The sequence below is a fragment of the Cyprinus carpio genome, chromosome A21 (assembly GCF_018340385.1).
Source record: "Cyprinus carpio isolate SPL01 chromosome A21, ASM1834038v1, whole genome shotgun sequence".
Lineage (NCBI taxonomy): Eukaryota > Metazoa > Chordata > Actinopteri > Cypriniformes > Cyprinidae > Cyprinus > Cyprinus carpio.
Genome location: NC_056592.1, coordinates 17,033,777 through 17,051,031, shown reverse-complemented (window position 1 = coordinate 17,051,031; position 17,255 = coordinate 17,033,777). Strand labels below are relative to the sequence as shown.

Sequence of the window (17,255 nt, the reverse complement as noted above, 5' to 3'; positions counted from 1 at the left end):
ATTCTATATTGCATTCTATATTCTATATTGCATAGTTTATTTAATAATTTTTTTAGCCATCTATATCTTCAGACTATATTTTAAAATACTTTTAAGATAATTAGGGTCAAAATTAAGGTTTGCTGACTCGCAAAACATATCCAGTTGCTTCACATTCATCAGACATTCTACAATGACACGGAAGAATAAACATGCAAGTGCAAATGCAAATGCAAGAGACTTTTTGCAATGGTGGTGTGAACTCCTGCTGTCACATATCCTCTCAGGACTGATGGGGGACATTTGTTCTTCTGCAGGGGTGTAGATCATGGGGGGTGGAGACATGCTTCCAACTATGGGAAAGAATCAAATTCTCAGTAGTATTTGCAATCAATATTGTAAAGATTGCATTTGTTTGTTGCCCTCCTGGGCTTCCTGCCACTAATGTTATGTTTAATATCAAATTGTTAAACATCTTTAAATAAATGACTAATATGAGGATATTTTGTCTTACAGCCTAAAGTCACCTTTATTTGTATAGCGCTTTATACAGTACTGATTGTGTCAAAGCAGCTTTACAGTGTCAAACAGGATAACAGTTTGTCAATTATGCAAGAGAATAACAAAGAGTCATTTTTCCAGCTAAAGTCGGTTCATTGATGATTCAGTGATGTCATCATCCAGTTCGGCTCTCTTCCAATACATCTTCCATATACAGACAACCACGAGTCAACCATGTTTTCATGCAATTCAGGTTAATGTCAGCAAGAGCAGGAAAAAATAAAATGTCACATTGTCTCGTGGAAATGATCACGTGCACACTCCCCCTGCTGGAGAACTAAATATATAAATTGTATATTGCTTATTAAATAAATATTTTAATATCTATTTTACATTTAAAAACGGACTCATCCAATTGTTCCAGGAAACGACTGTGCTGGCCAACAAGACTAGTGTTTACAGTTGGAAAATGTATATTTTAGAGGAAGTCTCCTGCATTTATATGATAGATCAAACATATTGTATTGTTTAAAATAAATAATTAAATAACACTAAAAATTATAAATATTTCACGTTACGCTAGTAATGTAAATCTTTAGGTGTTCACTATTCGTTTTATGCATTCAAAATGAGCTATTTCATTAAAAATCAACACGCATGCTCTGCACTGTAGATCTAGATTTGGTCTTGAACTGCTGATTTCAGGGCTCCATATTGAAATTGTGTTGTATTTTATGATCGCTGTTAGTCATTGATTTAAATTAAACAGCGAGCATGTTTCCACAAGCAATTGTGTGTACAATGCACAACATATATTAAAGTTCTTTTGGCAAATGGAGTTAAGCCACACCTAGATCCTGCCCTATTTTCACAAAAAAGCACAAGCTTTTCTACAGCTACATTTATGTGTGTGCCGGTGCTGTTAGTACCCGGCTGTGTAACTTGATAGGGGGCATCGAGAGAGGGATAAGGGAATGCTGAGTTGCAATGGAGCAGAGTACGATACAGGTAAACTGAATTACAACTTTAAATTGTTACTTTGTTGCAGCTCGAGGCGGTCGCAGCGCGAGCTTGAAATTTGCCCCTTTGTTTTTGAAAATTAAAATCGTTATTTGTTAATCGATGCTCCCTCGACACGTCGTAATATTTGAAGTTCGCTAAAATACCGAATTGATTCCTATCCAATCAAGCCAACGAAGACTTGAAAATATTGTCTCGTATTTAGATGAGAAAGTTTTATTTGTTTATGAATGTATTTGAAATTTCCCCGATGCTGTATTGGTTTTGTATAAAAATGTATTGTTATATCAAGAACGTGTGCTTCTGATATTTCGATTTTTTCGTTAATGATTAATTTCTTTGTGTGTCGTGTTGACTACCTAGATTCTCCCTATTGCCCCCCCACCCCCACATTTCACATTTGCCAAACTGATTTTATTTTCTATTAAAAACGATACGAATCCAGTCCGCGAATTTAAAGGGAAAGCTGTCTTTTTTTTAATTCACAATCTGTCGACACGTTTTTCGATAAAATTTCGCGAATATTAAGCATGATTTTAAAATGACGTGGTAATGAAACTTGTAGGAAGAGGTAAACTTGGTGCAGCTGCTGATTTTCTTTGAGACTACGAAGTTTTTTCACCATGCTTAAGTTATATTGTCGTTGTATGAGCTGTAATATTATATTTAAAATGTTGTGTTTAGTTAATATAACGAGATATCGTTTAGTTGTTTCGTGGCTTTTAATATTAATATGAGATTTTCGTGTTGGCTAGAAATGCTAGGCTATTGCAGTACATTTTTGAAATGATAGCCTATGAGACTTTTATGTATGTGGCAGTAGGAAGTTACCTAAAATGTTATTGCGCGTATTGAATGAATACCAGTATTATTAAGCCTTACAAAGCACCCGGATTGAGGATGTTGTTTATCACTGTTATATGATCGATTTTATATGAAATATAAACAATTTCTGTCGTCAGTAAATCTAATATGAGCATATGTTCTTTTGTTTTAGTGTGCTAATACAGTATCATATTATATTTTAATAATATATTAAAACAACAACAATAATACTAGTCTTAAGAATGTTAATGTTATTAAAGTAATGTAAAATAATATATTAAACCATAGTATTATACATTCATGCTTTTAAACAAGAATTGTTATTTGTATCAACTGAATTATCTATCGTATGTCTTCATATGTATATACATGTTTCTTTAAATATTATTTTAATATCTTTAAATATTAAATATTTATATAAACAATTCATTATAATTTGAAATTATACAAATAATTTTGTGTGTAATATTCAGTGAAGCCTTCATTTATTGTCCATTTTAGCTGGTTATAGTTAGTTTTTATAATTGATAGCAGCAAACCTCATCACTGTAGAACTTTTATGTTTTCATTTCCATAACTCAAAAAAAAAAAAAAAATCATAATAAATAAAAATCTTTATGCTTTTTTTTCCGCTGCTATCAGGCCATTCCCAAGTAGATTAATACACTGGAATGTGTTTTCAACCGTGGAAACCAATGAGGACAAAGCAATTCTGAGTAGGTTATGTGAATGATTGATTCCTGTGTAATTTGCCCCTACTGTATATTATATTTTGGGAATTTTTTTGCCTCAGATTTGAGCAAAAACACTGATAAAAGACATACTTTTTCCTACCGCTCAGCTGGTTTGACAAGACTGCAATGCTTAGTGCTCAGACAGACAATTTGAATCATGTGAAGATTGTTTGCATGTGTGTATTTGAGCTTCATAGTTCGTATGCATAAGTTTTCTTCTAGAGCTTTGACTGTTATGAAGTGTTTGTGTAATGATAGCATTTCTATTTGTTTAAAATACCTGCACAGGAGCAAATTCCAAGTCAACTATATGAATTGATAAGTTGTTTTTTAACCATAGACTGGTTTTAATGCTTGTGAACTTGTGTAACATGTAATTTTTGTGCTCTGACTCAGTATTGTTGAAGGTGTTCTAAGCAAATGTGTCATTTTCTCACACAGCTGCATAAAAGTCACATGTGGGTGACTTTATTCTGTTATTTTCATATGTGCATACAAACATATTTATATATTTTCTAACCTATTTGCTCTTGTCTTAAACAGTGGTTAGGTGCACCCAGCTGCCTTCGAGGGTCTTTTGCCTTTTATAAGTCAGTGGGTTGCAAGCAAGCATCTGGGGTTCCAATGCAGGTTTGGAAGCTTGGGGAGTTCTACTTCATGCGCTGTGGCCCCCAGGAGCCGGTGTGTATAGCAGAGATCACATTGCTGTGGGAAGATCAGACGCAACGCCACCTGCTGGCCAGTTCTAGACTCTACTTCTTACCTGAGGACACCCCAAAGGGCAGAGCTGTAGAGCACGGAGAGGTGAGAGATGGGAAAAGCAACATAAATAATCTTTGATTAAAGGAAAAGAGTGCATAGATCCATCCATGAGCACCAGATTACTGTATGTTACCATCTTGAATGTATATGTGTATATATATGTATATGTGTGTGTGTATGTGTGTGTATATAGTAGAAATATAAATATTATTTATTCATTGTCACATGATCCTTCAAGAAAAATGTTTACAATTTATAAAACTGCTTTCTGTTTTAGTAGAAATATAAATATTATTTATTCATTGTCACATGATCCTTCAAGAAAAATGTTTTATTATTAATGTTAAACGTTTTTTTTTTTTTTTTTTTTTTTTTTTTTTTTTTACTGCTTTTTTTTGTGAAAACTGTGATATGCGTGCATTACATTGATCAAAAAATTATGGTGAATACTTCTATAATGTCACAAAAGATTTGCATTTGAAATATATCCTGCCATTTTAAACTTTTTAATTAATTAATAATGTATTTAGAACAAGATCCCTTTTTATAGCAAAATAAATGACTAAAGAGATAACATAAAGCTTTTCAGTTAACATTATAAACAGTTGAATGTGAGAATGTTGCAATCTAAATGTAAAGTGGGCTTTTACTCCTCTTTTTTTTTTCTTTTTTTTTAAAGCAAAAAAGTTTGAGTTGGTTGTTTTTGCCTGAGGTGACTAGTGTCCTATTGTTAACTAGTATAAAATGGGGAAAAGGGAGGGGCTTCTCTCTAGCATTCACTGAAGTTGTTAAAATATTTCAGGCCATTAAGCTAAACCTGGTCCTGCCTGTAAGCTCACATGGATGTGTAAGATTTGTAGTTTTGTTTAATAGACATTTGCTTGGTGTTTTATATGCGTTTCTGCATGCAGGATGAAGTCCTCGCTGTATCAAAAAAGATTGTGGTCAGAGTGGAGGATCTGGTGAAGTGGACTTGTCAAGAACCGCCACAGTGGAAGCATAGCAGTCAAAACATTCATGGCTCTCAGATGTCTGATGGGTCACAAGATGCTACTTATCCACAGGAAGGAAAAACGAAGAGGGAGGGTGAGAAACTGATGTAAAATCCTGAAATTTGTGTGTGAAATTTGAATTTTGACTGGACTTAAAAAAAATGCATTCATGTTTAATGTAGGCCAGTTATACTAGTATTATTTACATACTACTATAATAGTTTATCATATAGTATTTCTCTTTAGCTTTATATATTTAAATTTATTTATTTATTTATTTATTTTAAACTTACTTTAGCTGCAAAAATGAAATGTTGTTGTCTTGCATTATTGACAAACTATTTTCCTGTTTAACACTGTAAAGCTCCTTTGACACAACCAATATTGAATAAAGCGCTTTACAAATGAAGGTGATTTGACTTGACTTAATTATAAGTAATTTTATTACTTCAGCTTAAACTTGTCAGTTAGTTGCAACATTTCTAGGTTTTCTTTTAGTTATATTTCAGCTTTATTTCAATTAATGAAAAAAATGAATAGTTTTAGTTTTACCTAACCATAACTAACACTAGCCCTGTTTACATGGACACTTTTTGTTTCAGTCAGAATGAAATTATTCCGGCTGATGAATCTGAACATAACATTTACATGAATGCTATATAAAGTGATTGGGTTAATTTATGTCAGAAGCTTCAGATTGAGTTTGATCTTTTGATATGCGCACACTGTAAAAGGAGAAGGGTGGGATAAAAAGGTCTATCCCACCCTTCTCAACCTGATTGAAATTCAAATGGTTTGGGCATTTTTATTCCGAATGAGGTGTTTACATTGAGCATTTTCATCCAGATTGGACTTTAAAACCTATTATAATCAGAACACAGTGATCCATGTAAACGCACTTACTGATTCAGACAAAGTACATCTTACCTTATCTTCATATGAAACTGTACTGTTTAAGGGCTTTTGTTAGGAAGTGAATATTGGGAATAAAATTGCCTGTTGTGTCTATCGTTCATCTTAAAGTCAATTAAACACATCACACTGGAGTAAGAAGCATGTAAGAAGGTGTAAATCAGACTTGAAAGCAGCATTAGATCAGTTTCCCTGTCCTGATATTCTCTTGCCCCTAGCGGTTCATGATGGAACTGCAGAGGTTTTGTGAGATATAAAGAGAAAAAAAAAACAAATTAAAAGTTTACAATTAAAAAAAAAAATGGTAAGGATTTTATTGAAAGGTCAGTGCACTACTTGACATTTCAGGTGGTCCAGCTTACATAAAATTTTCGTATTTTTAGTATTTTTCAAATATAATAACCCTGAAGTCTGATAATGCAGCTGAACCTGGAGATTGTAGCGGTCGTATTTTCATGGTATTTCAATATATAGTTATTATTCATTTAATTTGCATTAGCGCATGATAGCTGATCTGATGGTGATGGTGTTGATCATTATTTTATAGTAAATAAATTGTTCCTAAATGTATGGACTGACACTTTTGTTTTGTGTTCTCTTGCAGATGAGCCTCTAGTATTACAGCAGAAGGTTAAGGTTCTCAGTTACCCCCAGTACTGCCGCTTTCGTTCCCTTCAAAGACGTGTTCCGGATCAGGCTAGCTCCCCTAGTCTGCAGGACCCTCACCTGCTGGCTCTAGGGGGGATAAAAGTGGCCCTTCACAACACACGAGTCCTCTACTGCCGGGATACTTTCAACCACCCTACTCTAGAGAGCAATGCTAGCATTCTGACACAGCTTGGTGAGTACTACACTCTTGCTGGATTGTGATCTGTTGTTTTTATCGGTTAATTACTTGATTTGTTTGTTTGTTTTTATTTATGAATTTATTTGTAACTTGCTGTGCTATTACCTTTAGTAGGAGTGTTTACTTAATTGAGAAATAAAAAAATACAACATAATATTATTATAATAAATCAATAATAATAATATACAAAAAAAAAATTAATTGCAACAAACAGTTTTAATAACACCTTAATAACATCAATAAAAAAATAACTAAACTTACTTTCTATTATTTAAAAATTTTGGTAATGACAACTCCAGTGAGTAGTGTACTTTATATTCTTTGATTTTAATTTTAACTCAAATAAATGCTCGAATTGGTTGCTTTCTTTGGTTGGTTTGCATTAATTGTACTTTAATAATGACCACACTACTTAATCAAATGAGACTTTTTCACTTTTGTAAAATGAGATTACAAATGTCATGAGGAAAAAAAAGTGGAGTACTATTGTTCTAAGGATGGTATACATTTCTGTCCCAGGATGCTCCTCTCTCAGTCTAAAGGGGCGACCTCGTAAAAGAAAGGGCAGTGATGGCAAAGGTGCTGATCAACAAAACAATAACCATTTATCAGAGTCATGGATGGAAAGGATGAAGGTATGCTGTGGAGTTTGCAACACAATTAGATCTACAGGCATTTTTATGAAATGCAATTCTGATGGCTAAACAGGATGTTTTAAGATTTTGCTCAAATGGTGAAAAGTGTACTGTGACGTTACTGTGTGCTTCCTGTTTTGTTTTACTTAGATGTCTTGACTTCCTTTCACACCATTTGTGTTTTTTGTCTCTTTACTGTCACTTTCTTATAATGATCTTGTGCATTATATTATATTACATTACATTTCATTACATTAAATTAAAGGGGCCAGAAAAACAGAAAAGATACAAGGCTAAGTAGTTCCAGTAAGACAGTTACTTTTATGAAAACAAATTTCTATTTTTGTATGTGTTTTAAAATATATAAATACAAGCATATACAATTGAAATTAAAATAGCTAACATTGCCAAAACATCCCTGCTTGTTGGGTAGTATCATTTTAAAAGTTAAAATTACAATTGCCTGTGGCCTCTACACAAGTATATACCATAGCTTAGCAATTTCATGCTTATGGTAAGTCTATCTTGAAAAGTTTATGCATTGTCTATAAAAGTGTTCAATGGGATTGCCGTTATTCAGCAAATTTTCATAGGTGAAATCCATTCAGTTGGAATTTTGCATCAAAGTAAAAGATTTCCCAATGGCTTCAAGTTGGACACACTGATTCACTGCATTGACCAACAGAAAGCTGCTTGGTTTAAATGGGAGGAATTGTGCTTCATATATCGCTACAATAGTGACAATAGACAATGGACTTTTTTTTTCTAATGTGACCGCACCTTAATGTTCTTATTTAGCAGTTATTAAAATAAAGACCTTCTAATGTGTTCTAACTGATTCCTGTAGGAGAATGTGATGGGCAGTGTGGAGATGCATTGGGATGGGAACTGGCTCCCACATCCAGAGGAGCAGCTCTTCCTGGATCAGCTGTATTTCTTTATGGAGCGAAGGGGTTCCCCTATAAGCAAAGTTCCCAACCTGGGTTTCAAAAAGAGTATGTATAGATGACTGCTTTTACATGTGGAAATTTAGCACCAATCACTTACTAGCATCACTTCTATGGATTTATTTCTAACTTAACTAAATAATTAACCAAGCTATCGTCCTATTTGTCCACAGTTGACCTCTTCCTCATGTATTCAGTTGTAAAAAGGCTGGGGGGCTATGAGAGGGTAAGTTTATCATGTTGTTTCATTACCTGGTCCTGCTGAGTAAGCTGTAATCCATCATAACAGAATGAAAGTGATAGTGGTGATCTCAGTAGTGTAAGTGGGAGTAATTGTCCTCCCCATCACCTGCAGGTGACATCGCATCGTTTGTGGAAGACCGTGTACAATGAGTTGGGTGGAAGCCCAGGCAGCACCAGCGCTGCCACCTGCACCAGGCGGCATTATGAAAGGTGAGTATGAGGCTCTGATTACAGCAACAGTTCATTCCTGCTGTATCAAAGGGTTAACAGATTTATAATTTTCTCTGTTGATCAATTCTAGGCTGATGCTCCCTTATGAACTGCATGTAAGGGGAGAAAACACAGAACTTGGCAAGCCTAGAGCTACATTTGTCTCACCCACTATCATCAAAAAGACTATGCGGGGCAGAGGGGTGTCAAACAGCCCAAAAAAGAATGCAATTACCAACCAGGTAAGGATTTTACTTGTCTGTAGCACAAGAAAAGAGAAATTCAATTCAATTCAATTCAAGTTTATTTGTATAGCGCTTTTTACGATACAAATCATTGCAAAGCAACTTTACAGAAAATTAAGTTTCTACAATATTTAGTAGTAGCTTATCAATGGTGACTGTCAGTTTATGTGCATACGGCAGAAATGTTCAGAAAAATCAATAAAAGACCTAAACAAACAGACGATTAACACTATTAACAGCAATTATGCAATCAAACTTATAGCAAAATGTGGTAGTTCTGTATGTTGTCTCTGGGTTAGCATCATCTGAGGTCCTCTGAGGGGTTGGCATCATCTCTTCTCAGGTGTTCTGGCTCCAGACTGGAGCTTGTGTAAATCGTAGTTACCACGGAATGTAAATCCCGTGGCAAAACAGAGAAACAAATAGAGACAAAATTAGCGTAGCTGCTGTTCCAGCCAAGTAAAATTAATTAGTTTAACCCAAGTTGGAGAATAATAATGCGCATTTGATCAGATATAACTGCAGTCCAAAATTATGAGATGCATTATTTGAATGCTTGGCCAAAGAGGTGTGTTTTTAATCTAGATTTAAACCGAGAAAGTGTCTCTGAACTGTGAACATTATCAGGAAGGCTATTCCAGAGTTTGGGAGCCAAATGCGAAAAAGATCTACTTCCTTTAGTGGACTTTGCTATCCTAGGTACTATCAAAAGTCCAGCGTTTTTTTGTGACCTTAGGGAGCGTGATGGATTGTAGCGTGGTAGAAGACTAGTTAGGTACGCAGGAGCTAAACCAATAAGGGCCTTATAAGTAAGTAATAATATTTTGTAACTGATACGGAACTTAATAGGTAGCCAGTGAAAAGACTGTAAAATTGGGGTAATATGATCATATTTTCTTGACCTGGTAAGGAACTCTAGCCGCTGCATTTTGGACTACCTGTAGCTTTTTTTATTGAGGATGCAGGACAACCACCTAGCAGTGCATTACAATAGTCCAGTCTAGAGGTCATGAACGCATGAACTAGCTTTTCTGCATCAGAAACAGGTAACATGTTTCATAGCTTGCCAATGTTTCTAAGTTGGAAGAATGCAGTTTTTGTAACATGGGATATATGATTTTCAAAAGACAAGTTACTGTCTAATATAACACCCAGATTTTTGACAGTAGAAGAAGTAACAGTGAATCCCTCTAATTGCAAATGGTAATCTATGAGATTCTGTGTAATGTTTTTGGGTCCAATAAGTAATATCTCTGTCTTATCTGAATTTAATAGGAGAAAATTATTGGTCATCCAATCTTTTACATTTTTAACACACTCTGTTAGCTTAGATAATTTAGAAGTTTCATCTGGTCTCGTTGAGATATATAGTTGAGTATCATCAGCATAACAGTGGAAACTAATCCCCTATTTTCTAATGATATTACCAAGGGGCAACATCTATATTGAAAATAGCAGAGGACCTAGGACAGATCCTTGTGGCACTCCATATTTTTTGGTGATAAATGATGATGACTCCCCATTTAAATAAACAAAGTGGTACCGATCGGACAGGAAGGACCTAAACCATCTTAAAGCCTGCCCTTGGATACCTGTATAGTTTTGTAATATATCTATGAGTATGTCGTGATCTATGGTGTCGAACGCAGCACTAAGATCAAGTAACTAAAACTAGCAATGAGATTAGGGCTGCAACTAACGATTATTTTGCTAATCGATTAATCGGTCGATTCTTTTTACGATTAATCGATGAATCGGTTTATGTACTTATATTTTATTTGCCCCATTTTTTCCCCAAGTAAATTTTAACAAAAGGGTGCAGTCAACATTTTTTAGAGATTTTAACCATTTTGCATGGATATCCTCATCAAAAACATACCTGGAGTTGTGTGTTTATTATGTGTTCGGTTATCCTTTGAAACTCTTCTGCACAGCAACATTTCACAAGGATATTTTAATTTTTCACACCATGGCAGTCCTTAGGGCTCCCTAAAGTATTTAACCATCCCTGAACAAAAGCTTAATTGAGGGAATCTTTCTGAACATATTTCACGCGAGAATAAGAATAAAACAATAACCTATTGCAGTAAATTGCATTTTATTGTTATTTTTTCGAAACAAGCTTTATAGTCTATGGTGAAATTGTAAACAATCCGTCGAACAAAGTGCCAAATGCATGAAACCTGGATTGGAACTCACATGTTAAAGTAAAATTTTAAAGTAAGACATCCATCAGAAGGTTGTCCCGAAAAAAAATTTAAACATTAAACCACTCTCATTCAGTCATAATTAGGCTGCAAGATGAATTATGAACTGGTAAACGACAAAGCTTAAATGTTAATTGTTAAAAAGCAATTGTTATCAGCTTTTACGACTAAACATTTGCAAACAACATTGTACTGCAGAATCTGCACAAATAAACGTATTTGCACACTGTGATTTTCATCGGATTTAATATGTAGTGGTCCTTTTAACAGTGCAAAACAAAAATGTAATAAAGCGATAAAATGTTAAACAAACAGTACTTATTGAACGACAGGAATTCGACTACCTGTGGGAAATGAGGCAGAACATATTTCACTCATTATTTGAGAAAACTTTGCATTGCAGTGCAAAAAGGTCAACATGTCCAAATGTTCAGGGGCTTAGGCTTGCTCTCTTTTTTTAGAGGATATGTTTCCTAGAAAACAGCCCGCAGTTTACAGGTTACTCTTCTTTTTTTCGAAGGCTCAAAGTAGGTGCTGCCCACACTTTGGATGACTTCGTTCGATTAGTTTTATCTTCACCGCATTTTTCTTTTTCTTTTTCTCGAGCTTACTCCACTGCCGGCTGCCTCACCCATCACGCTGAATGCTGCAGAGACGCTGTGGCGGGAAGCACTGCATAGGCCAGCTATTGGCTATTCGCTGCTTCTCCTGCTGTACTGGCTGAGTAAAACCTCCGTGGCTCATTACTGCCACACACTTGGTCACCGCAGATTTAAAATATGCAGAAATGAGCTTACGTAAAAAATTATTTTAAGTCAACGAATCGATTTAAATTAGTTGACAAACTTTTTAATAATGTCGATTAAATCGATTAGTTGTTTCAGCTCTAAATGAGATGCAGCCTTGGTCTGATGCAGGAAGCAAGTCATTTGTAATTTTAACAAGTGCAGTTTCTGTGCTATGATGGGGCCTGAAACCCGACATATTTTTTTTGCAGGAAGGTGCACAATTGAGCAGACACAACTAAAATAGACATCAATGGAAGATTTGAATGGGTCTGTAATTGCCAGTTCACTGGATCTAGTTGTGGGTTTTCTTAATAAGAGGCTTAATAACCGCCAGCTTGAATGGTTTTGGGACATGACCTTGAGTTAACGACGAGATAATAATATTGAGAAGCGTTTTTTCTGCTACAGGAAACAACTATTTCAGTAATTTAGTGGGTACAGGATGTGTGTTGGTATGCAGTGATAAGTTTATTTAGCTCTTCCTGTCCTATAGTTGTAAAGCACTGCAGTTTTTCTTTGGGTGCGATGGATAAAAGTAAAGTATTAGACGCTGTAGAATCTACATTTGTTATTGTATTTCTGATGTTATCTATTTTAGCAGTGAAGAAATTCATAAAGTCATTACTATTTAACTGTGAGGGAATATTTAGATTGGGTGGCGTCTGGTTATTTGTTAATCTAGCCACTGTGCTAAATAAAAACGTTGGATTGTTTTGGTTGTTTTCTATAAGTTTGTGGATATGCTCGGCCCTGGCAGTTTTTAGAGCCTGTCTATAGCTAGACATACTGTTTTTCCATGCAATTCTAAAAACTTCCATGTTAGTTTTTCTCCATTTGCGCTCAAGACTACGAGTTTCTTTCTTGAGAGAGTGGGTATTACTGCTGTACCATGGCACAGTATGTTTTTCTCTAACCTTTTTCAATTTGATGGGGGCAACAGCTTCTAATGTATTAGAGAAGATAGTGCCCATGTTGCCAGTCATTTTGTCTAGTTCATGTGTATTTATGGGTACACAGAGCAGTTGAGATAAATCAGGCCGATCCTTTTGGTTCGTTGCATGTAAGTACTCTGTGGGGAAGTCGTGGCCTAATGGTTAGAGAGTTTGACTCCTAACCCTAGGTTGCGGGTCTGAGTCTTGGGCCGGCAATACCACAACTGAGGTGCCCTTGAGCAAGGCACGGAACCCCCAACTGCTCCCCGGGCGCCGCAGCATAAATGGCTGCCCACTGCTCCGGGTGTGTGTTCACTGTTGTGTGTGTGCACTTTGGATGAGTTAAATGCAGAGAACGAATTCTGAGTATGGGTCACCATACTTGGCTGTATGTCACGTCACTTTCACTTTCAAAATTGTTAAAAATGATTAAGCCACACGGGAAGAGCTGCTTGACTGACATGTGATGTGACACATCACAGTTTGCTTTGTTCATATGTGCCATTTATCTGATATACGTTATGCCACACTGCTGTAGAAAAAAATAATTTCAGTATTTGTGCAGCAATCTTAAACAAAACTTTAAGAAAAGTTTGATGTCAGGAATGATAAAAATAGCCGCGGACTCTTAGTCTGAAACCTCTCCGTGCATTTCAAACCTCTGGTGTCCTACCTGAATTAATCGACTTCTCAATATCATCATTATGACACCACGGCTATAGAAACCATGAATATTATAAAGAAAATGCAGTATAACACGGCATTGCATCACAGATAGGTATCTCATGTAATGAGAATGAATGCCGTTACTAAAGCAAGAAACCCAATTAACACAATTCAACAAGTCTCCTTTCACTGCAGCCACAGCTACACCACATACCCTGATGTATGTGGTGTAGCTGTGGCTGCAGTGAAAGGAGACTTTAAGCAACAACAGCTGATGGAACGGCAACATCAAAGAACGTGCGATTGCGCATGCGCGACTTTAAGTGCTACTTTGTGACATGTACATTGTAACGGTCTACTACAGGAGAACAGGTAATTTGCCATAGTCACTACTACGTGACAGATTAAAAGGCAAGTATACTTTGCATGGTAAATCTAGGTTTTTAGACTTATTGGCATCACACTAGACTAAAAACTCTTCTTTTGACAATAAGTTGTCATTTAATGCCAAAAGCACGCTTTCTCTTGCCTGTTTAAATGACATTTTTATTACGCTAATGATAAATGATTGGACGTTTCACCGTCCTCTCGGTTGTTGCTGTTGCTTAGTGATTTTTGCACTTTTTGGCTATGGCAGTTAACAGTTTACGTCAGATTGCCATCAGCAGTTGTTGCTTAAAGTCCCTATTATCTCTAAGCTGAAGCATCAACATTAATTAATAAAATTACAAAAATATAGTCCACCCTGATGTTCTTACAGACATTTATTAACTCAAATGTATTTATACCTTGCAAATAGCGTTGTTATAAAACAAACAGGGCGATAACATGTGTTTTAAAGTTGATCTAACAATTTAACATACTCGTACGGCTTTTCGTCTTCACGAATCTCCCCGCAAGTCTGCCGGCGCTCTGTGGGAGAAAAATACTAGTTAGCACAGCTAATTAGCTGGTTGTTTTTCATGGTCATTTAGTACTATAGTGTTTAGATTTACAGTAGGCTAATATTTTCCCAGATGCATTGAAAATCTACAATAACATACTGTATACAGCGCATAAAGTAAGAAACCTGACAACAGTCAGCTACTTGCTAGGGCTGACTACTAGTATGCACTCTGATCATCCGATCAAAGGATATGAAAATGCCGACGTTACTGGATGCCTGCTAGCTGGCCCCGGTGGCCCCAACTCAAAATCTGATTGGTTAAAGCTACGAGTTCATTGCCATTAATTAAGTTACAGGCACCCGCACTGTTGATTATGAAGGCCTCAAGGCAGATTTCTATGACCCTGGCAACACATGATTGCTGAAATATGATTGGGTGAAAGCTGTAATACAAACATACACTACTGGAAGCAGTGCAACTAAAAGAAAAGCTATGAGATGAAGAGAATAGACGATTGGGAATGATTTAATAAACATTCATGGAAAAAATATATTAAAACTAAGTCAGTGATTCTGATAGTGTTTTGGCCGGCAGACAAGACCTTGCTGGCCTTCAAGGCCCACCACTGCAACCTATCATATTAGATCTTACTAGATCTCGAAAGCATTGCCGATTTTATTGTGTAAAATACATCAGTAGAATGAAAATCTATTTTTCTTTTCTGTGCTACATTTTCAGGCCTCACCACAAGATGGTGCTGTTGTTGTACGTAAAAGAGGAAGACCACCTGGAAAACGCAATGCCAAGGTTCTGTCCAAAGGCAGAGTTGGACGACCGCCCTTGCACCCCAAACCTCCCTTAGAGAAATCAACAAGACCCCATCAAGACATTGTCCAGCCATTGACTATTTTTCAAGAACTAAAGCTCACCAACCATCCTCATGGCCAAGGTCTGTCGCTCATATCCTCTACACCGGTGCCCCACCAATCTGTGTTGGGGCGAGATGTGAAGATGGAGACTGTAGAAGCTCAAGCTCCTTCCTTTCTGTCAGTTCCTTGCAAATTGCTGGCAGGTGGTTCCTTGGAAGTATTCAGTCCGACTAAAGGACTGTGTCCTTTGGACCTCTTCCGAGCCCGTCTGGGTCTTAATGGAGCAAGTACTCATGAGGTAACTCCTCAAGATTCTTCCACGCCCCACCAGACTATTATGGTGCATCAGGTCAAAGTCAATACTCCTGAGACTCCTGAGAGTCCCCAGCACCAGTGTTCAGGGTGTAGTTTGGATGCCTCATCCCAGAACGAAGGACTCGCCATGACTAGAGCTCCCCTGCCCCCTCTTAGGATCCTTCCACTGGACATTGGTTGTAGTCTGCAACTGCGTCAACTGATGCGCTCCCGTCTTGGCTCGGCACACATGAACACCTTCACCAAGCGACTTTCTGAAGTTCTGGCTCAGGATCTCAGCAAGACCTCCCAACCCAATGGAAGTATTCCTCAAGACCAATCCCTCCCACTGAACCTGAGCAAGCGAGCCATTACCAAGAGGTCTGCTGGAGATGTGGAGCTCACAGAACTGCAGAGTCAGGGTGACCAGTTAATGACCAAAAGGCCAAAGATGGAATCTGAGGATCTCGGAGTATCTCTGAAGTTGAATGGCATGTCCTTTCTGGTGCCTTTGGACCAAGATGAGCCAGCTGATCTTAGCTCTCCCAGCAGGGCCAGAGCTTTAGTTCAGGACAGGGCCAATGTGGCTTTGACTCTTCCCGAGGCCACTTGTTTCACCTTAGCGCCCAAATTGGATGTCCCCCCTGAAAAGCCCTCCAGTATTGGTGCTTCCCCAGACACTCTACCTAGTATTTATCACCTGAAACAAGGAGAAGAGAAGACCAGCACAATCGCAGTGACCGTTAAGAAAGAATCAGAGAGTGGATCTCTGGATCCAGATCTAGAACCTCAACCAAACAGTGACCTCTACTCACAGTTTATACCTACTGATGACATCAAAGAGTCGGACACTGTTTCCTCTCTCAAAGTACTTTCTAGTTCCCTCCTTTCAAAGCCATCAAGTTGTTAGCATGCAGACATGAGAATGTTACTTTATCACTCCTTTCTGCTCTGGCTTCCCCATGGACAAGTTTGTGTTATGTATGATCAAAGAGACAGTTCTGCAGATACATTGCTATCTGCTAAGTACCTGCTTTTAAAACACTACTAAACTTTGAACTGATGCAGGTGGCCATGGTTCTACCAACTTGATTAGTCTATATTACACATGACTCAAATGACTCATGGTTTTAAGTTGAAACATATGCTGTAGTTAGTGGATCATCAAATGGCCAGCCAATAAAGGACACATGACTCAAATGACTCATGGAGCATTTGATTTCTTTTCTTTTCTTTTTTTTTTTAAATACAGGTATTTAAGAAAAACATGGACACAGAATCTGAGTCTTGTTACTGTTGGATCCAGATATCAAAAACGTATTGTAACATCATTGCAGAAGATTTGGTCAGCTACTGTATTTTTTCTTAGGCATAAATGCTTTGTTATAAATTATACTTTATGATGAAATCAGTGTCTTTTTTGTGGGTGTAGGTCATACTCTTTTATTATTTATCTGTTTTACTCTTTTATCTCAGTTCTACTTTACTGTTCTTTGGCAGTGTGATTTTTCTACTCTTTCTGTGTATTTGTTAAACTTCGCTATTTAAGAAAAACCACCATATGACCTCTGTGCTGGATTTTATCATGTTTTCTGTAACTACTCATTTTAAAACAAATGTACTGTATTGTGCAAATAGTATGCATATTTTGGTACCCAATGCAAATTTCCTTTTTTAAAATCATTTAAAAAGTGCATTTTTATTAACATATAGTCAGGTAATTACTATTTGTGACATCATTTATAGGCATCATTGATGTG

At 36.7% G+C, this 17,255-nt stretch overlaps 1 protein-coding gene across 1 annotated transcript; it reads left to right on the top strand.

Annotated features, from left to right (window-relative positions):
- The first annotated feature begins 1,250 nt into the window (after positions 1–1,250).
- Positions 1,251–16,576, top strand: LOC109113033 (AT-rich interactive domain-containing protein 5B-like). Its single transcript, XM_042711082.1, has 10 exons — positions 1,251–1,488; positions 3,603–3,863; positions 4,733–4,907; positions 6,330–6,566; positions 7,092–7,207; positions 8,055–8,202; positions 8,328–8,380; positions 8,510–8,607; positions 8,699–8,849; positions 15,071–16,576. The coding sequence occupies exons 1-10, from the start codon at positions 1,468–1,470 to the stop codon at positions 16,403–16,405; spliced, it is 2,595 nt and encodes an 864-aa protein (XP_042567016.1). The 5' UTR covers positions 1,251–1,467; the 3' UTR covers positions 16,406–16,576.
- The last annotated feature ends 679 nt before the right edge of the window (positions 16,577–17,255 follow it).